Here is a 22,194-nt window from a genome sequence, read left to right on the forward strand (position 1 = left end):
TCTCCAATAGACTCCCAATTCAACCTTTCAAAATGTGGCTTCTCTATTTTTCTGAGACTGGGTTATGGTACAACAAAGGCAAAAGAAAATGGGTGAACAGTACCTGTCCTAATGTTATATGGGAATCTGTTCACAAGAAACAGAGAAGCCACATCTTTTTTTTTTTTTTAAAGCATCTTTAAATTTTAATTCTCCTTTTTCATTCTTTTTTTTTTTTTTTTTTTTTTTTGCCAGTCCTGGGCCTTGGACTCAGGGCCTGAGCACTGTCCCTGGCTTCTTCCCGCTCAAGGCTAGCCTCTGCCACTTGAGCCACAGCGCCGCTTCTGGCCGTTTTCTGTATATGTGGTGCTGGGGAATCGAACCTAGGGCCTCGTGTATCTGAGGCAGGCACTCTTGCCACTAGGCTATATCCCCAGCCCCGAGAAGCCACATCTTGACAGATCAAATCAGGAGTCCTTATTAGAAAGCCAGTGACTGCAGGTGGACTTTCATCCCGAAGACCTGAAGCCCATAAAGTAGCTTGTAAAAAGCTTTTAAAGGAAAAATGACATTTGAGGTGGGGACCCAGGCCCAACAAAAGCAAACCACATAGTGGAACCATCAGGGATGAGCAAAGCAAACCACATAGAGGAATAATCAGGCAAGCATTCTTTGTAACAAAACTTTGAGGACACATCTGCATATTCTCCGGAACAGAGCTTTCCTGGAGCTAAGAAAGATGCACCTGCAATTCAAAGAATAGCCTGTTTTACCTCAGGCTTTTCAGAACTGGGCGGAAAGCCCCCATCACCCAGTAAGGTGCCAGGATGGCTGTGAGACAAGGCCCTGTTCCCTAGACCCAGGTTCCTCATTGCACTTTTGCCTCAGAATAGTGAGAAGGATTAAACATGAAGGCCTTTTTAAGTGTTTTACCTGTTCATGCTTAAAAGTAGTAGGAGACTAGAGAAGGCTGTGTCTGAACAGGAGTGGAGTGGGGTGTGAGGAGCGGAGGGGCCACAGTGGAGAGGCAAAGTGTGGTAGAAGTGGAGAGGCAAAGTGTGACAGAAGGGCCCTGTCAGCAAGCTGGAAGTGGAGGCACTGGCCTATAATTCTAGCACCGGAGTGCTGAGGCAAATGAATGGTAAATTCAAGGCCAGCCTGGGCTACAGCACAAGACACCAACTCAAAACAAAACAAAAATCTTAGGAGAAAAGTTCTAGAGCTCCAGGTGCTGACAAAGAGACAATGCCCAAGAAGCTCAGGCCCCTTACACAGGTGGCACAGCCACAGCCCACATAGCAAAGTCCTCAGGGCCTGAAATCAGAATTCTGACAGTTCATAATGTCTGTATCTTGTAAACAGAAAAACAGAGTGTGAATTTCCTTCTTTGGATAAAAGGAACTGCTTCATTAACCTACTCTTCCAAACAAGGCAAGGGCTGCCCTGGAAGCCAGGGCGAGGCACAATGGCTGGATTCTGAAACCAGGAAACCTCACCACATTTAACTCCTGACCTCAGCTGTCCAGGAAGCTGGCTAGGGTGGAGTGACTGACTGGGCCAAAGTATGGATATGCCAGCAATGCCCTGTCTAACCCTCTGCTTTTTATTTAAGGCCAGATTACAGCAAGTGATGGATGATTGGTCAGGACAAGGCAGCTCTGAAAGAACACGGCTTTTCAGGGTCCATATTAGGAGAACCCACAGTAGGTCTAGCATTACGCATTACTGTGACTAGGGCAGAATGTGGTAAAAGGACAGGACAATTAAAATCATTTTGAGAACAGGAGGCTGGGTGAATCCCAGTGCTGAGTAATTATACCTAACACTGGTACTATACTTATGAGAAGTAGCAATTTAGATTGCCAGAAAACCACATTGCCACCTGATTCACTAAACATTTTCATCAGTACACATTCATTAACTAGGTAGAAAAGTTAAGAGTGTTCCTAGTAAGTTAGCAGTTACCAAACTCTCATGAATTAGGCCCACTGTTTCTTCAGTCCTGTAGTAAAATTGGACATGTATCTTGCTTCATAGGTTATTTCCTCATACCAAACACCTTAGATTATACCCGGTACACACTGACATGTAAGAGTTCAGGAACTAGAACCTAGAACTGATTTGTGCACACAGAGATGCAGCAACAGGAAGAGATTCATGATCCTGTACCAAGCAAGCAGAGCACAAGCCACAGTTAACTCAGTCCAGGTAAACTCAGGTGGGAAGAAAACCAGAAACAGTTAATTACTATTTTGTGTTAGCTTCCAAGTAAGGTAGACAAAGAATCAGCAGCACATATTATAAAATGATACCAACTTCTACTTACCCTTTACTTTGCTTCAAGGCAGAGTCTAAGTAGCCTAGGCTGGCCTCAAACTGGCAGTTCTCCTGACTCAGACTCTCACATGCTGAGATTACAGTATGCACTACCACCCCACAACCTCCAGGCAAGGCCAAACACTTTTATGCACATGCTTTATTCAAAATTTAGAAACAATGATCATTTTTAGAAAAAGTTACATTTATCCTTGGACATAATATTCATAATTGGCTTTCAAAACAAATTCAAAGTATGGGTTGGACTTGAGGCTTCCAAGCTGATCTGCTTGCAGCAGGTCCTTCACTTCTGGCAAGTACTCACTGAGCTGAATGCCTGCAAAGAAAGTCGGTTCTGTAAATCCCTCAAGGGTGTGCAGATCACTGACAGCCCACACCGGCTTCTGTAGGATGTCAGTATCACTGCAGTTCGCAAGGTTCCTCTACCACACTCAGCACGGCAGCCTCCAGAGGCCACCCCGGCTCTCCACTCTCTGGACAAAACATACCTCTCGGAAATAAATGCTTCTATATCTTTTTTTTTTTTTTAAATCACAACATTTCAGTATCGTTTTCTGTTTTATAATGTAATAAAACTCAGTTATCCTTAAACATTAATGCCTGATACTTAGACACAATTTAGTTCTGTGGCACTTTTACTGGAAATGTAGAATGGAAAGTGTCTGATTTGGCCTCAAATGCTTTCCAGTAATTTAGCAGCTCTGATGGAGACTAGCTCTAACAAGCACATATCTCTAAGTGATCACATCCATACAGCCATATCTATATTTTTAGCCCTTTCTGTATTTCCTTTTGCTACATCCCTCTATTTTTAAATTTGATGCGAAGATTTAACTAATCTTCCTGTTACTTCCAATAAATAAACAAAAAAGCTAGAAGTTTTGGAGCTTATGGCTCAAGTGGTAGAGTACTACTCTTGAGCAAAGTAAGTTTAGGGACAGTGCCCAGGCCCCAAGTTTAAGCCCCAGGACTGGGGAGTGGCGGCGGGGGTCGGGGGGAGCGATAATTCTAGATTTTTAGCATCACCTAGTGTTTGCTGTGCTACCGGAGAGACTGGTGACAAAATAGGGACATGTGATTTCATTCTGACATAAGCTCCTCCAAGCCCAGAGACAAAGGCTCTCTTTACTATAAACAAATGTGTAAATGTGCACATACTACTTCTTCATCTTGAACTTCCCTGTCATCTGACCTTTTGGCAATAGCCATTACTGTATAGATTCTAAAACAGGACAATTAATTTTGAAGAGCAACTTACCGTCTTTTAAAAGTTTCTGTAAGATTTTCACAAATACACTGTCTTTAGACACTTCAATTGGGTCATCTTTACCATCTGAACTGGACCAACTAGAAAACAAAGTCACCACAAAGGAAAGTACAGCTGATAGAAACTATTGTTTGTGGTTTTCTCTCATGGCTTTGAGGATGAAATGTGAAGGATAAAGGTGTATTGTTGGGGTTCTGGACACCCCCTTTCTCCCCCCACGGGGAGAATGGTAACCACAAACTCTATGAAAGAGCACTCAGCCTGGCCCTCCGCCAGCGGAAGGCCAAAGGCGTGCTCACATGGGCAAGCGCTAAGTTGAGGACGGGTTGCTGAAGCTTCCCCTCCCCCCAGTCCCCCCACGTTACCGAGGGCGGAGGCGAAAAGGAAGGCATCAGGGACACGCTGCGGTGGTGGAATGCGTCTCAAAAGACTTTAATATGGAAGGGCACTTATATAGAAGTAATGGCGGGAAAGAAAGGGGGCTGGCCAAAGGGTCAGTCATAGGCTAGGGGTCACGTTCATCAAGTGACATCACGAAACTTCCCTTTGTGGGCGGGACAACCCCATCATGGTGGCACGCACGTGTTCACCTCCCAAGGGGTGGAGGTCAAAAGGTGGGAGGGGCTTCTATTGTCCCAAGGCTGGTGGAAGGGCAGTCTTTCCCAGGCCATAATAATCCCCAACAGTGTATTATTGTGCCAAACTATTGTAATGAAGGGTAACCATCTGATATAAGTCTTATACACTGGCCACAGTCACCCACACCATCAGTCACCCAACAAACTGCTAGGCCCCTCCCTCCCCCCTATCATTTGTTTTCTCCTTCCTGCCTTCCTTCCGTTCCTTTCATTCTCTCTTCCTTTCCTTTATTTTTTTTTGTTTATTTTTTTTTGGTGCTGGTGCTGGAGCTCATTGAACTCAGGGCCTTGTGCGCTTGCTTGGCTTTTCCTGTCTAAGTTGGCACTCTACCACTCGAGCCACATCTCTGCTTCTGGCTTTTTGGTGGCTAACTGGAGCTAAGAGTCTCATGACTTTTCTTCCCAGGATGGCTTTCCACTACAATAATCAGATCTCAGCCTCCTAAAAAGCTAGAATTATATCCTTCTGAAGACAGTGCTGGAGGTAACAGATCTAACAATGGTTATAATGCTCCCCGCTCAGTCTTCCTGAAAGCAAACATACCAAAGGCCTTCTGGGGACAGGAGCAGGTTTTTGTTGTTGTTTTTTTTTCCTTTCAGAACACAAACACAGAGTTGTTAGAAACTCTAACATTTTAAATAAGCTAGGACAAACAGCTCTAGTCAAAATGACAGCATCCTTTTGAGACTGGACTGGAACCAATGGACCAAAGAGGCACAGTACTAGTACTCTAGAGGATGCCAAGATCAGGCTCAACAACCTTAGCTGGTGGGAATATCAGGTATAGAATTCTTCCTGGGAAGGGAACTGAGTAGGAGGCATCTCAGCACACAAGCTGAAGTCTTTCCCTGCTATGCCTAAGGTAGGCTGAGCTTTAACCCTCCTGGAATGGAAAGGAAATGGATACCAGAGTAACAAATCCACACTGAAACCACCACTTTGTGTTTAAAATGCAAATTGTACCAATGAGTACATCTGGCAAGATGGGCCCAACTTCTGTAAAATTAAGGAATATGCACACATCTATGTAGAGGGTCGATATGTTATCATCAGAAACAGTGCTTTATGAGTTCAAAGCTCAAGGCTCTGAGCTCAAGTCCCGGTTCAAAAAGAAAAGGTAATAAAATCAAGCAAACAAAAACTCCTATTATTTATTAGCCTAGTGTAGTGGTCATGCCTGTAATCAGAGCATTTAGGTAGAAGAGTGCTTCCCCAACAAGTAGAGGCCCTACATTTAATCTCCATAAAAGTAAAACAAAAGCTGCTCCCTCCCAAAGCATGGTCCTAGATCTTAATTACCCATTTAAAAACACAGGGTCACCAGCTCAACAGCCACAACATTCATGTCAGAAAACAACTAAACACCTGTACACCTATCTGTCACATGACATTACAGCTGACTTGGCGACCAGCTACCTACACTGCACCTGAGATCCAATCAAGAAAACTTACTTGGAGATGGGAATGTATCTTAGTGGTAGAGTGCTTGCCTAGTATGCATGAAGTCCTGGGTTCAATTCCTCAGCACCACATAAACACAGAAAACAGAAGTGGCACTGTGGCTCAAGTAGCAGAGTGCTAGCCGTGAGCAAAAGAAAGCCAGGGACAGTGCTTAGGCCCTGAGGCTCAAGCCCCAGGATTGGAAAAAACAAAAAAAAACCAAACCCCCAAACAACCAACCAACCAAACAAAAAACTTACTTATCTCTCTGTAGAGCTCGGCAAAGGATTTCCAGTTTCAGATCATTTATATTTACATCTTCCTCCTTCACAGCAAACCAAAACACTCTGGTTAAACCTTGACTTTGAACAAGAAATATGATAGCAGATTATGTGCATGTATGAAAACAGAACATCGAAACTTGTTGAAATTGTCCTAGGAAGGGGGAATAGGGGACGGAGACCCATTGAGAGGGGAGACTGATTGGAATACATTTTTTTTTTTTTGTTGCCAGTCCTGGGGCTTGAACTCAGGGCCTGAGCACTGTCCCTGGCTTCGTTTTGCTCAAGGCTAGCACTCTACCACTTGAGATATAGCGCCACTTCCGGCTTTTTCTGTATATGTGGTGCTGGGGAATCAAACCCCGGGTTTCATGTATACGAGGCGAGCACTCTACCACAAGGGTATATTCCCAGCCCCTACAATTGAAATTTTACCTACATCACTTCATAACCCTGCATAAACAATATTACCTTGCTGTAACTCATAAATTAAAAGTTTTCCCCTTCTTGAAGATGTACTCTTGGGTAATTTGACGTCAGCAGGAACTTTGAGAGGTAGATTTTTAAAAAGATTTGCAAAGTTAACATAATTTTTAAAAACTCTAGCAAATGACTTCCATTTGCACAGCCAGGTGAAAATTGCCTATCCCACAGAATATGTGCTGTGGTCTCTGGAAAGCTGGGAGGACAGCTTGTCTTAGGGTGAGCGCCGTGGAACACACACACACACACACACACACACACACACACGTGCTGTGGTCTCTGGAAAGCTGGGAGGACAGCTTGTCTTAGGGTGAGCGCCGTGGAACACACACACACACACACACACACACACACACACACGTGCTGTGGTCTCTGGAAAGCTGGGAGGACAGCTTGTCTTAGGGTGAGCGCCGTGGAACACACACACACACACACACACACACACACACACACGTGCTGTGGTCTCTGGAAAGCTGGGAGGACAGCTTGTCTTAGGGTGAGCGCTGTGGAACACACACACACACACACACACACACACACACACACACACACACACACACACCATCCCCCCCCCCCCCAAGCTGTGGTTTTCCATGTGTGAGAGGTATGAGGAATTTGAGTATCCTGAAGCTTTTCTAAAAAGCTACCTACCTTCTAAGAGCCAGTGGACAGCCAACACAGCAATACTTTATGAGTAAATGTTACAACTGACTGAAGTATTTTCCCTCTTTCCATATGTGTTCAGTGCCCAAGATATCAGGCCTCCTTTACTTGCCTCATCAATATATTCCAGCAAGTCCAAAGCTTTCTTGAAATCATATTCATTAGCTCTTCTGTTTTCTTCACATATGTATAGCTGTGGCAAGTTATGAAAGGTAGATTATTAATTATAGAACTAGACAAATTTATGAAGGAAAGAGTCATTACGTCTTCTTCTAAGACATAGGGAGATATCTATCTATCTATCTATCTATCTATCTATCTATCTATCTATCTATCTATCTTTTTCCCTTCCCCCAGTCCTGGGGCTTGGACTCAGAGCCTGAGCACTGTCCCTGGCTTCTCTTTGCTCAAGGCTAGCACTCTACCACTTGAGCCACAGCGCCACTTCTGGCCGTTTTCTATATACGTGGTGCTGGGGAATCGAACCTAGGGCTTCATGCATACAAGCACTCTTGCCATTAGGCCATATTCCCAGCCCCAGGGAGCTATTTTTGTAACCAAAAGCAATGTCACATTTGGGAAATATATTCTATCTGCTCCTTATACTAAACTTTCTAAACGTAAGGTCCCGCGTAGACACTTAAGTCCTACATTAGAGTCAAACTACATCTGTTACCAGGATGAGTGCCTTAGAGGACCAGATGGAAGGGTCTGGGGAACCTGAGGCTGGATAGCTGCTACCTGCCAATACCTGTCTACACCCAAACAGCTGCCAACCTGTCTTTCTAGGGGCAAGTTCTCAGGAGAGTGGGAGGTAAGGAAAGGATTCCACTTAGGAGCTACGCCACATGTCCCAGGAGATGCTGGCTGGCTCTAGTGTGGGAAGCAGGGTGGGGACAAGACACCTACGCTGATGAGCTGTGGTGCAGTCAACACAGGCATCGCACTGAGACTCAGTTGCTTCTCCGAGAGCAACTGCTCAGGTAGAGTTTCCTGGTGCAGTAGGAAGCGCTCCTGCTCAGCCATTGCTGGTATTTAAAGACAGAGAAAAGGAGGAGGAGACACTCATTTTTGCTGACACAAAACAAATACAAATTATAAAAGAAAGCACTCTAAAGATAGTCCTATCCCTATACAATAGTTTTGACTTATTAGCTTTATTTTTCTTGGCTGTGGATTATATTAACAGCATATTTATGGTTATTTTAGGTGTATGTATAGCTGATTTTTAGGTGTATAAATAGCTGATTTTTAGCATATTGTGATAGCCAGTTATTCACTGTGGTTATGAAATGATTTGTCATTATTACATTTCTCAGTTATCACTCATTAAAGAAGCATTTCAAAGACACCTCCTCTCTGGAGCATCACTGTAAGTCCATGGATTTTTCTTCTGTGGGCCAAAAAATGTAATCTTTCACCAACATTCTTTGTGACATCCAAATTATTCTGTTACTTGGGCTCTTACATTCTACTTTCTTGCCCAAGATTCCCTAGGTCATTTTTTTTAAATAGTCCTCAATCTCTTCTATAGGGAAATGGTTAAAGACCAAAATGTAGAACCCACAGCCCTTTCAATAGAAAGAGCCAAAATGTACATTAAAAACAAAAACCAACTCGGTCCTTCCTACCTGGTTATTTCTAATTCAAATATGTAACATACGGTTTTCTTTTTCTTTCTGTACTTGTAACTTCCTTCTTGATTCTCAGAAATAAAACCATTTTTATCCCAGGATTTTACTTTCGGGATTACTGCACCATTACAACCATCTCTAAAAAGGTCTTATGGGGGGCTGGGGATATAGCCTAGTGGCAAGAGTGCCTGCCTCGGATACACGAGGCCCTAGGTTCGATTCCCCAGCACCACATATACAGGAAGCGGCGCTGTGGCTCAAGTGGCAGAGTGCTAGCCTTGAGCGGGAAGAAGCCAGGGACAGTGCTCAGGCCCTGAGTCCAAGGCCCAGGCCAAAAAAAAAAAAAACAAAAAACAAATAAAAAGGTCTTATGGAAGGCTAGGATTCCTCTGCAACATATGTATTATGCCGGTCATCCAGTGAAAACCATTTAAATATCAATAATTTTCTCTTTAAAAGAAAAAAATCCCAAGTATCTGACTGTGTGACTGTGTGGATGCTGAGTAAAACCATTCTGATTTTTATGTCTCCTCACTCAAATCCTTTCTTATTTTTTTTTTACCTTCAATTTTCTCTTGCAACATATCCTCTGATAGGTCTGAAGCTAGTGCAGCCAATTTACTCAGGCCAAGAAGGGTCTTTTTCTTTGCAAAGTAACGAGTTTCCATATTTGCCAAGCCCAGAAGTGTTGCATGAGCCTGCAATAAACAAAACATGACATGAAAACCGTATTGAGTTTGTCCTAGACACCAACTCGACCTTGACATAAAGGTACAGTACATCCCAACTTGCCTTTTATCAAGCCGTTATCAATGAGAGACAAAAACCCCAAACCAGAACAGTACTAGAACACTAATATAGGACACAACTTTAGCCAGACACACTGCACAGGGAAAGGCCTGTGCAATGTTCTAGCCTAATATCCAACAAGAGTACACCTTAGTTTGCAGTTTTTACTACTACTTTAAAATGTTTATTATCAGAACATAGTCCTCATAATAAAGAATTTTACATAAACATTAGTTAAATATTTGTGCTTTATTATAATAGTAGCCAAAGGCCTACAGTTCTTTATTTTAGAAGTAATAAAAATACCATTATCACAAATAAAGAATCCTCTGTTTAAATTTTGTGAGGACAGCAAGTATACATGATATGCATTTTAACCATCTATATAAATGTCATTTAAAAATTTGAAATTTTACTGTAAGTGGACAAATTACTACTACATATACTTGAGTATATATATAATATACTCCTATACTACTATATATAGGAGTATATATAGCATGCAATGTGGAATAAATAAAGCTAATTAACTGATCACCTCAAGGATTTTTTTAAGTGGTGAGGATATTTGAAAATTTGCTCCTTGAGCAAGTTTGAAATACATGATTACACCATTAGTAACAATTAATAGTTACTATGCTGTGTTACTGTGTTACTACTCCTGGCTAATTCAAGCTCTGAGCCCTTATACCTACTGCTTCCCATTTCCTTCACCCTAATTCCTAGAAACCTTCCACTCTGTTCCTAAGCAACTGTTTGATATCCCATATACAATTGAGCTCAAACTGGGTTTGCTCTTCTGTACCTGGTTTGATTTACTTAGCATTAATACTCTATGTTGAGCCATGCTGTTGTAAATGACCAAAGTTTCTTTGTTAGAAAGGCTGAATAGTGTTTGTGTGTTATGTATGTACAAATACATGGTATGTACATATACTATGTGAATGGATATAAAGATATTTAGTCACTTATTGAAGGGTACTTTAATGGATTCCTTAGCTTTGATATTGTGAATAATGCAATGATATAAGAGTGTAGATGTTACTTTTAGCATGCTGATTTCAAAATGTTTAGATACACAGAAGTAAAATCTTTCTTCTGATGCTGTAGTTTTATTTCTAGTTTTCTGAGGAACCTCCAGTTTTCCCCAATGTCTGTACTAAAATATACGCTTATCAACAGAGTTCAAAGGTCCATTATTATTATAGTTTTTACTTTTTATTTATTTATTTATTTATTTATTTATTTTTGGTGCTGGTCCTCCTGGGGCTTGAACTCAGAGCTTGAGTGCTATCTCAGCTTCTGTGCTCTACCACTTGAGCCATAGCTCCATTTCCAACAATTGCTATCTCTGTCTTTTTGATAAAAGACATTTTGATTGGTATGAGTTATTTAGCTTTTTCCTCATTAATGATGTTGAGCATCTTTCAAGTAACCTACTGGCCATCTATGCAACTTCTGAGATAGTGCCAATTCAGGTCTTCTGCTCACTTTTATTAATGTTTTCTTTCTATTTAGCTGAGTTCCCTACATATTTTAGAAATCAACATCTTATCACCTATATGGCTGTAAACAGTATTTTAACTAAGAACCAAACTAATTAAAATATCTAAATAAACTGCATATATCTGCTTCATACAACTGAATCCTTCTTACCTTTTCTAATTCTTGGCTATTAATTTCATGCAACCAACTGAGATGTTCATGGGCTTGCAAAAAATTGGCCAACTGTCCATGTTGTGAAATGGGCTGAGACAATAATTTACCCCGCTTTCCTTTCTCCAGATACCAACGGAAGAGAAAGTCTGAAAAATTCTACAAAGAACATAACCAAAAATTCATTAGTATTTAGTTAATAGAGTTTCTCTTTACTTTTCTTTTTTTGGTTGGGTTTTTTTAACTGCATTTTTTTATCTTTTCTTTTTTGGTACTGGGGATCGAACCTAGGACATTGCACTTGCTAGGCAAGCTCTTTGCCACTGAGCTACATCCCAGCCCCTCTTTACTTTTCTTTTGGGGACAGTGTCTTACTATTATAACAAAAGGCTGGCCTCACAGTCATGATCTGATCTCAGTCTTCTAAGAGCCGAGATTACAGGTATATACAACCATATCTAGCTAATAATAGATGTTTAAAAGCTTTTTTTGATAGTCAAATCCTACTTTCCTAAGACCTCAAAATAAGTATCTTCTTGTAAGCTTGTAGTTTCCTATTCTAAGAACACATATAGTTACATGTTAGTCCACACTGACAGTGACAGTCACACCTCTAATCATCTCACTTGACAGTGGAGCAGGACGCTTGTTCGCTGGTGGTATTGGGAGAACTTAATGTACAATGGTCAGTGTAGGACCCACTGGTCGGTCACATGCAGCTGTTTAATGATCCCATTGTCCTTAGGCATACTAGCTACAGTATGTCACTTTTGTTCAGTGGTTCCCACCTAGATATCCTACAAACAACTCTTCCCAGTTCTGGAGTTCTAATGGACTGCACAGAATTACACCCCAGGTGGGAGGCCTCCAGGAGCAGTGCTGTGCAGATGGCCACATGGGCTCATGTCACACATTGGAATCCAGACACCCCAATGCCAACCAGTGTGGCTTTTCCAACAGGACATGTACTGAATTTTGGAGTGATACAGAGGCCAAATAGAAGGGAAGCTGGTTTGTAGCTTCAGACAAGTGAACTAAAGCAGGGGTCCAGCTATGAAAATGGTTGTTTCTCCAAAAAAACTGGGAGAAGTGAACTGGCTATGGGAAACGCTGAGACCCAGAGTGGCCACCTTGGTTCTGGATGTTATAGGCCAGCTGCTTCTCATCCAAATTGTCTGCAAGGACCCTCCTAGAGACAGGAACAGAGGGACCCTCCCAGAAGATAAGGAAGATTCCTTCCCAGTCTTTTTTTTTTTTTTTGCCAGACCTGGGGCTTGAACTCAGGCCTTGGGTGCTGTCCCTGAGCCTGTGTTCAAGATTAGAGTTCTACCACTTGAGCCATAGCATACACTTCCAGCTTTTGCTGAGTCTCATGGATTTTCCTGCCTAGGCTGGCTTTGAACTGCAACACTCAGATCTCAGCTTCCTGAGTAGCTAGGATTTCAGGTGTGTGAGCCACTGGCACTCGGCTCTCATTCTCATCCTTACTGTCCTTTTATATACAATGTCTGAAACTCAATGAAAAAAAATCACATGACATATAGAGCAAAAAAAACCCTGCATTAATAAGCAACACAGAAGCAGGAAACCAAAGAACGCAAGAATGACTAGATTGTGAAGACAGCACAAAATAACTTCAGGGCTGGGGATATGGCCTAGTGGTAGAGTGCTTGCCTCGCATACATGAAGCCCTGGGTTCCATTCCTCAGCACCACATATATAGTAAAAGCCAGAAGTGGCGCTGTGGCTCAAGTGGTTAGAGTGCTAGCCTTGAGCAAAAAGAAGCCAGGGACAGTGCTCCAGGCCCTGAGTTCAAGCCCCAGGACTGGCAAAACAAACAAACAAACAACCAATAAAAAAACACAAAAGAACTTTACTTAATATGACAAAGAAGAAAACAAATTGCAAAAAATACACTGAATATATACAAAGAATTTTAAAAATCATGATTGCTGGCTCACACCTATAATCTTAACTATTCAGGAGGCTGAGATCTGAGGATCACAATTCAAAGGCATCCCAGACAGGAAATCCTATGAGATTCTTATCTCCAATTACCCAAAAGCCAGAAGTGGAGCTGTGGCTGAAGTGGTAGGTAGAGTGCTAGCCTTGAGCACAAAAGTTCAGTGACAGTACCTAGGCCCTGAGTTCAAGCCCCACAAGTAACCCCCCCCCCAAAAAAAAATTGTTGCTCATAAGTTAGGTAGCAGTTGTTCACGCCTGTAATCCCAGCTACTTAGGAGGCTGAGATCTGAGGCTCACAGTTTGATGGCAGCTCGGGAAGCAAAGTTGATGAGATTCTTATTTCCAATTAACCACCAGAAAACCAGAAGTGGTGCAGTGGCTCAAAGAAATAGAGGGCGAGACTTGAGCAAATAAAGCTCAGGGACAGCATCCAAGCCCTGAGTTCAAGCCCTACGACCGACAAAAACAAGCAAACAAACAAACAAACCTGTTGGTCACAAAGCACTTAAAATGATGGAGGGGTGACTCTGATTGAGAAGTAATGGACACAAGATTCTCTCCAGAAGCAGTGTCCTCTGCCTCAGGTGTCACTCATGTCCCTGCACTAAGTGACCTCCTTCCAACTACAACTGAGTGAAAGACCAACTACTTCAAAGGTCAGAGAACTACTCAGCAGTGCTAACAGGAAGAACCGCTTGTCAGGCAGAGGAGTGGAGAGGAAAAGTGAGTGAATATAGTCATTATATTCAATGTATATCCAATATGAAAAATGGAGCCACATAACTTAAGGACATGGGTGGAACCGGGAAAGGTAAGAGACAACAGTGGAAGGGTGACAGTAATCAAGGTATCAAGGTGCACTGTGCTTATAAACTGGTTTATTGAATTAAAACACTTCAACTACATAAAGAAAAAAATTTTTTTAAAAGTACTCTGCCAGGGCTGGGGATATGGCCAAGTGGCAAGAGTGCCTGCCTCATATACATGAGGCCCTGGGTTCGATTCCCCAGCACCACATATACAGAAAATGGCCAGAAGTGGCGCTGTGGCTCAAGTGGCAGAGTGCTAGCCTTGAGCAAAAAAGAAGCCAGGGACAGTGCTCAGGCCCTGAGTCCAAGCCCCAGGACTGGCCAAAAAGAAAAAAAAAAAAGTACTCTGCCAAATGACAAAGAAACAACATTTAAACCAGCAACTCATTTTCCTGCAAAAAAATTTGTGTCCTCCCTCTCAAGCACCAGTGACATTCTGGAAAGGACAGAGCCTTTCCACAGTGGCCTGCAGCCCATGTGTTGTTACCTGGTCAGCAAACTGAGTCATGTAACGCTGAAGTCTGGCCTGATTGTCTGTCTGCTCACACATCTGTACAAGAATATCAAAATCACAGTACTTCTCTGCTAGAGAGGCAGCCCATGGATACTGGCCTAGTGTGACTGCAGAAACAAGAGCAGATGGGTAAACTTTAATTCCAAAAACTTAAATACACAATGAAAATATTACTTGAACTAATAATAGGAATGAAAGCCTTCCTAATCATTGCATTTAGTTTCATGATCTGCATCAACCTGTTAAGGGTACAAATACAGCCCACTACTCTGTTGATCTCCCCAGTGATTCTCTTCCTTCTTGTACTAGCAAAACATGCCCTGTGTTCAATGGCCACACTGTGCTGTTTATACAACATGCCACTTATTTTTCAGTCAACTGTAGAATCATACACAGTATTTATGCCTGGTAAGTAAAGAAAAGACCAACTATATGAGCTGAAAAAGCTATCTGCATTTCCTTCACTTTTTGCTTTGTGGCTACAGCTGGATTAATAATTTCACACTGACTGCCATTTTCTAGCTATCCAGCCCCTTCTTCCATTCCTTTCACTCCCAGAACACCAAAGCCCCTGCTGATTACCATGTACTCACGCAGAGGGGAGAGGAGATCTGATCTTTTCTGCAGGTACTCTACTTCTAGATTGCTGTATCTTTCTTGGTTGCTGGGTTTGTCTAGAGATTTCAGCTGTAAAACATAACCATCCAGGAAGCAATCTATCAATGCTACCAGCTGCTCTGTCACGATGTTTCGGAGATTGCTATCTGCCTGTGGGTAGACTGTTTTCAGGATGACCCCATGCTGGCGTACAACTGCTGTTCGGATGCCGGCAGGACCACTTGTGGCTGTAAAGCAATTTGGTAAGGAAGGGTTCTGTGATGGCCAGGGAAGAGAGAAACTGCATAAAAATTATGCTGCTTTACCACTCTGGAAAAACAAATCAGTGTTCAGTTATAATGGCTTATGCCTGCGTGAACCCCGTCTTCTCTGTACTGATTCCCTCAAGACAGGCCAACATATGTTCTTTTCCTAAATTTGTTTTTTGTCAGTCATGGGGTGCTATCCCTGAGCTCTTTTGCTCAAGGCTAGTGCTCTACCACTTTGAGCCACAGTGCCACTTTGTTTTCTGGTGGTTAACTGGAAGTAAGAGCCTCACGGATTTTCCTGCTCAGGCTGGCTTCAAAGCCTGATCCTCACATCTCAGCATCTTGACCAGCTGAGATTACAGGTGTGAGTCACTGGTGCCCAGCTTCTAAGTTTGTTTAATGTTATGCTACATTCTCCATGGTAGTAACATAAAATACAACTCATTCCTCAGAGGCCAGGACTTGCTTCTATGAACAAGTATTTGCACTAAGACAGTAGATTTAAATGAATTATAGGGAAGGCTATAACTATATCTAAGAAAATAAAGCAATTTTGGCAAGAATTGCTCATTTTGGAGAGGGTATTCAAGTTTTCTTCTCATTTCACTTACACACCTTTACTAAGCTGTACTAAGGGGAGTAACAGCTTCCAAACATGAGTAACTGTTTGGCGTCTTACCTGTCCATGGAACATACTCAGGCTCTTTCCCTACTGGTTCCTCTCGCCTATACATGGAATTTCTATTCTGGCGATAATGAGTAGCAGCCTGCAGCATATCCTAGAAAAATCAAATGGTACTGTCACACACGGAAGCAATGATCACTGAAGATTCTGAGTAAGAAAAATATTGGGCCTACAGGTCAGTGGTAGAGCACTTGTCTAGCAAGTATGAGGCCATGACTTCAAACTCCAGCACTATATATAAAATATGTGGTATTTCTGGGGGGAAAAGGGGCTTACTCCACAATTCAATTACTAGCTTAGAAACTGAGTATAATCAAGTCTAATATGTGAAATTAAATCAAGTACTTTAGTTAATAACTAGCAAGGTTTGTGCAATCAAAAATAGAAGCCAGGCCATGCTCTTAGCTACTCAAGATGCTAAGGCAGGAGAATTGTTTGAGCCCAGGCCCACCTTACTGAAAGAGGGGAAGAGAAGAGGAGGGAAGAAGGGAGAAGAAGAGAGAAAAAGGAGAACAGTTACATTAACACTATACCTTTTCAGTGATATAAAATCCATCTTGAAATAAAACGTTTATCTTACCTAACAGAAACTAAGGATTACAGACACGTATGAATACACACAAGACAGATATTCAAAGCCTTTGTTAGCTGCTCAGATGAATGCTATTCTTTAGCTTTTGGAATTAACAAATGATGAAACCCTGTACTGCACTGGCTTAATAGAGTGGGGAGAAGGGAGATATGTTCTTGTCCCTCCCTGCTAGGGTGTGGAACTGCCCGGGGCATGTAGTACCTTAAGGACGGTATTGACAGAGATTGCCACCTCTGCCCACTCGACCGAGTCCAGTGGTGCATCCCTCAGGACCTGCTCTTCATGCTCCAGCAGACACTCACAGATAGTGTCCACTTGGGACACCTGAGGGCAGACAGAGTCACTCTTACCATCAAACCATGGAGACGACTTTGTTAAGCTACATCCTTAGACCATTAGACAGTTAATGGCAAAAATAAATGTAAAAACAAGACAACAACAAAATCAGAATCTTCTAGTTTGTAAGTTTGAATGCCCAAATAACTAAGTCTCATAAATGGTCAAATCTGGATTATTATCAAGTAGATTTTTAAACTTAAATTCTACATAACTGGAATATTAATACATTACGATTTATTAGTGCTCAACACAACTTATTTAAATAGCAGTTACAATTGACTGTCACATTAAATGTAAGACCTTAAACTAATACACTAATTAGGATTAAAATAATGACCCAACTTGCTAGCTTTCTCTTGAGTAACTCCTAATTTTTCTATCTTTTGGTCATGAAAACATGGACGGGCCAGGGATGTAACTTTAGTAGTAGAGCACTTGTCTACTACTATAAAGACTTAGGTTTGAACCCTCATAAATGCAGAAACAGTAAGAGAACCCATATGGAGGTAACTGTAGAGAGGCACAGGAGGGCAAGAATGAGAATTCATCTGACCTCTCGAAAGAAAACATCAGCAGGAGTCAGGCTGGATGGGACCTCACAATCCCTTTTGTTCAAGGCAATCAGAATTGCTGTGTTCACGAGATCTGGCAGACGCGAGTGGTGGTTCTTAAGAGCAATGGCGGCTGACAGCTTTTCTGCATGCTCACAGAGCAGTAGCCGGGTTGCCATCAATGTCCCTCTGACCGGAGAAGTGCCCAAACGCTCAAACAAGCCAACCTTGCAAAAAACACAAGCACATGTTCTCAAAAAGTACAGGCAGCAAGGTACAGACCAGCACAGCCATGTGACCCCAGGGAAGCGGCTTCCCCAGATGCCACTCTTCTGGCTGCTCCCCACACACTGATGTGCACATGCTCACACACAGGGTGGGCATTACACCTCAGGTTTATCCCAGAATTTCTATCCATGGCTTCACCTGTGGTGTTGAATTGCTCTCTGTGGTTATCAAAACTAACAACTCAGCACCTCCATCTTCAAGTGCTGTTTCCAGAACACAGACTGTGGCAAAGGAGTCTTCAGCCCTTTGTATCTTCTCCTTGCCAATGGCCACTTTTGGTAAGTTACTAAGGTCTAGTTGTTCTAACTATCTGAATTGATAAAACACTGCCAACACTCAGGCACAAATGATGAATAATTTTCCATACTGAAATAAATAATTTCTTTCATTAATGAGTAACCATCCTGATTTCACTACATGTATAGATGCTAGCAGGTTGTCCTTTTTTTGGTGTGTGCCAGAACTGGACTTAAACTCAGGGGCTCACACTCTACTTTGACTTTTTTACTCAAAGCTGGCCTTCTACCATTTGAGCCATACCTCCACTTACAGCTTTTTGCTCGTCAAATGGAAAATCTCAGGGACTTTTCTACCCCAAGTGGCCTCACACCTCAGTCCTCAGATCCCAGCCTATTCAATAGGATTATAAACATGAACCATCAGTGCCAGCTTCAGATACCTTTTTTTGTGACCAGTCCTGGGGCTTGAAGTCAGGGCCTGGGCACTGTCCCTGAGCTTCTTTTGTTCAAGGCTAGCATGCTACCACTTGAACCACAGCACCACTTTCTGCTTTTTCTGTTTATGTGGTACTGAGGAATCTAACCCAGGGCTTCCGGCATGCTAGGCAAACACCCTACCACTAAGCCACATTCCAAGCCACCAGATACCTTTTTATTAAACACAAAAAGGCATGGCATACATACTGTTCGAAAGCTGGCTTCATTTCAGTTTCTTATTTTTTTCCATAATATTTGAATAATCAATGCTTTTTTAACAGTTCTGGAATACTTTACTGAATTGATCTATCTTACTTAATTCATACAATTTTTTTTCATCTGATGATTTTTTTTTTTTTTTTTTGGCCAGTCCTGGGCCTTGGACTCAGGGCCTGAGCACTGTCCCTGGCTTCTTCCCGCTCAAGGCTAGCACTCTGCCACTTGAGCCACAGCGCCGCTTCTGGCCGGTTTCTGTATATGTGGTGCTGGGGAATCGAACCTAGGGCCTCGTGTATCTGAGGCAGGCACTCTTGCCACTAGGCTATATCCCCAGCCCCATGATGATTTTTTAAAGTTACACAATCTCTTGTGATTTTATCTGGATTCACCTTCTGGTTTGAAGGAGGGAAGATAGCAGTTCCATATAAAATACCACACAGGGAAGACAGCTGAGCTAATCCCACCTTTGCTTCCTCCACTGTGCTCTGAAGCAGTCATATCTCTTCCTGTACCTTCCAGGACATGAATGCATCCTCACTGCAAATGACCAGGCTCGAGAGAAAGAAGAGCTCCTACAAAAGCATTTCTCTAGACAAAGCACCTAGCCTTGCAGATTCCCCATAATTAATGTGAACTTGCTCTAAGCAGTGACATAGCCACAAAGAAGAAAGGAAGCAGAAGTAGAAAGGCTCTAGCAGAATGAGGTCTCTGGATGCAGCCACAGGCTGCCAGCAGCAGAGACTGTCAGTGTTCACACCAGAGGAACCAGGCCAGAGATGCAGCGGCTCATACCCTCAATGACTATGGCCTCTGATAAACAGTGTGTCTGCACATGGCACACAGCCCCTACCTAATACTACACTCTGTGTCTGCACGTGGCAGAGTCCCCTCCCACCTAATATTATACCTGGTGTCTGCACATGGCACACAGTACCACACCTAGTACCACACCCTCTCTTTTGATGTGATTTCTCCCTCCCCCCATCAGGAGGAGGATAGCTTCTAACCCCTTCTACCCAGGGTCTCCTGCCCCTTGGTTAGTTAATGCCAGTTCTTTTTTTCTAACAATAAAGGGCAACTCATGGAAATCAATTTTTTTTACATAAAAGTATACAGAAAATGTTAACAAAGTACTATTTTTATTTTTGTTTTTGCCAATTCTGGGCTTGGACTCAGGGCTTGAGCACTGTTCCTGGCTTCTTTTTGCTCAAGGCTAGCACTCTGCCACTTGAGCCACAGCGCCACTTGTGGTGCTCAGGAATCCAACCCAGGGCTTCATGTATACGAGGCAAGCACTCTTGCCACTAGGCCATATTCCCAGCCCCACAAAGTACTATTTTTAAAAGAGAGCCAGTCACATGGATATGATAGTGCATAAGCTAAATTGACATTTATGCTGACATATGCCATTTTTCCTCTCTAAATCTTATTTTCATGCAGCCTCTCCATAGACTCTGAACTATTTACTTTGGTGTAAATGCAGACAGGGAAAACACGAGTATGTCCCCATAAGAAAACACCCCAGACAAACAGACAGCCCCACACAGGATCTTACATGGTGAAGGAAGTCCACTAGGAGGCAGTGGGCTTTCACTTTGTCCTCTAGTTGGTGGAGTATGATTAGCGAGGTGTTGCTGAGCCCGGGGGCCTCTGTTTGAACACAGCAAGAGACACATACTCAAAATAGTGCTTTTATAACAGTTGCTGCTAGCGAATAGTGCTAAGATCTGAAAAGAGCAGAAGATGAACCCTAGTAAAATTATATACATGACTAAAAAGTTTGGATAACATTCATACTACATTTACTTAAAAAGTATACTATGGTCAGTTTAGTCCCTATTCCATTTGGAACTCAAAACCTCAGAAAGGACAGTCAGAGAAAGCAGGTGGCTGGCATACAATCCCTTGATGTCCCTAGTGAGGTCAGCATACTTACTGAAGCAGTATCACTGGGCAGAAATAAACATCTGAGATAGTCCCTGGTGCATAAGAATGTAGAGCAACCTAAGGGGACAGTGTCCTTGGATAGGTAGTATGATGAGATGTGCTCACTCTACTCCCACTCCTAAGAAATGATGTAAAACCCCTACTATTCACACACTCATAATGCCAAAATTATAAGTTAATTTGAGGCTGAGGTAAAGCCAAATGCCTACTTATATGGCCAAGTTCCAGTTAGAAATAAGATGCCCACCAGGAAATTGGAAAAGGGTTTTTCTTCGTTGTTATTTTTGCTTTCTTTTTTGTCTTGTTCATTTATCTGTCTTTGGGAGGGTACAGAAATGGAGGGACAAAGGGTGAACAAATGTGGCAGTGGTACTGAGTTGACAATGAACTACACAACTTGTAAGCAGGGATGGAAGGGAGAAACTGGGAGTCAGGGAAAGGGTGACATTGTCCAAAAAGAAATGCACTCATTACCTGAGTTATATAACTGTAACCCCTTTGTACATCACCTTTATAATAACAGTTTTAAAATCAAAAAAATTAAGATGCTCAGAAAGCAAAGCAATTTGTCCAAAAATAATCAGGACTTGCCTTCATATCCTTTCAGATTCTACTTTACTATCTAGATATAGTACTATCTGTTTTCAGCTCTTTTCAAAACCTACTAAGAATACTAATTAATATTCAATTACTTAAGCAAGTAAAAAAAAATTTTTTTTTGGCAGTCGTGGGGTATGAAATTCTGGGCCTGGGTGCTGTCCCTGAGCTCTTCTGATCAAGACTAGCATTCTGCCACTTTGAGCCACCGTGTCACTTCTGGCTTTCTGTGGTTACTTGGAGATAAGAGTCTCTTAGACTTTTCAGCCTGGGCTGGCTTTGAATCATGACCCTCAGATCTCAGCCTCCAGTTCCCAGCTTAAAAAAAAAAAAAAAATATATATATATATATATATTTTTTTTTTTTTGGCCAGTCCTGGGCCTTGGACTCAGGGCCTAAGCACTGTCCCTGGCTTCTTCCCGCTCAAGGCTAGCACTCTGCCACTTGAGCCACAGCGCCGCTTCTGGCCGTTTTTTCTGTATATGTGGTGCTGGGGAATCGAACCTAGGGCCTCGTGTATCCGAGGCAGGCACTCTTGCCACTAGGCTATATCCCCAGCCCCTTAAAAAATATTTTTTGAGAGATACATTGAACACATAACCAAATACTCTACTTAAACTAGATCACTTCAGTATTACCTCAGATACACTACACTGAAGATAGGTAATCAAGGTCTCATTACCTTCCGGGACAGACTCGGCCCAGCGTGGATCAGAAGCTGGGTAGTCATCCACCAAGTCCACACTGATTTGGGTCACAGCTCTGTCTAGTTCAGAATCAGAATCCAAGTCAGAACGAGAGGAAAACATCTCATCAACCATCATTTGAGCACGACCTACATCTTTCCTGCATGAAAAGAGGCAAAACATTTCAAAACGCACCACAGAAAAAATATGAAATCAAGGTCCCATGTATTAAGTTGTAGCCCCAAGCACTG

At 42.4% G+C, this 22,194-nt stretch overlaps 1 protein-coding gene across 1 annotated transcript in view; it reads right to left on the reverse strand.

The window, feature by feature from the left end:
• Positions 1-2,438: 2,438 nt before the first annotated feature.
• Positions 2,439-22,194, reverse strand: part of Nup133 (nucleoporin 133) — a 40,569-nt gene continuing 20,813 nt past the window's right edge. The window contains exons 13-26 of the mRNA XM_048367837.1: positions 21,940-22,103; positions 20,268-20,362; positions 17,492-17,716; positions 16,801-16,923; positions 16,002-16,101; positions 15,050-15,301; positions 14,430-14,563; positions 11,169-11,327; positions 9,286-9,421; positions 7,999-8,117; positions 7,202-7,282; positions 5,923-5,987; positions 3,575-3,663; positions 2,439-2,632 (exon numbers count right to left, since the gene is read on the reverse strand). Of these exons, the coding sequence (XP_048223794.1) occupies positions 2,502-2,632; positions 3,575-3,663; positions 5,923-5,987; positions 7,202-7,282; positions 7,999-8,117; positions 9,286-9,421; positions 11,169-11,327; positions 14,430-14,563; positions 15,050-15,301; positions 16,002-16,101; positions 16,801-16,923; positions 17,492-17,716; positions 20,268-20,362; positions 21,940-22,103 (1,873 nt within the window). The 3' untranslated portion in view covers positions 2,439-2,501. The remainder of the gene's footprint in view (positions 2,633-3,574; positions 3,664-5,922; positions 5,988-7,201; positions 7,283-7,998; positions 8,118-9,285; positions 9,422-11,168; positions 11,328-14,429; positions 14,564-15,049; positions 15,302-16,001; positions 16,102-16,800; positions 16,924-17,491; positions 17,717-20,267; positions 20,363-21,939; positions 22,104-22,194) is intronic.

Source organism: Perognathus longimembris, chromosome 18 (genome assembly GCF_023159225.1).
Source record: "Perognathus longimembris pacificus isolate PPM17 chromosome 18, ASM2315922v1, whole genome shotgun sequence".
In the NCBI taxonomy this organism is placed as follows: Eukaryota; Metazoa; Chordata; class Mammalia; order Rodentia; family Heteromyidae; genus Perognathus; species Perognathus longimembris.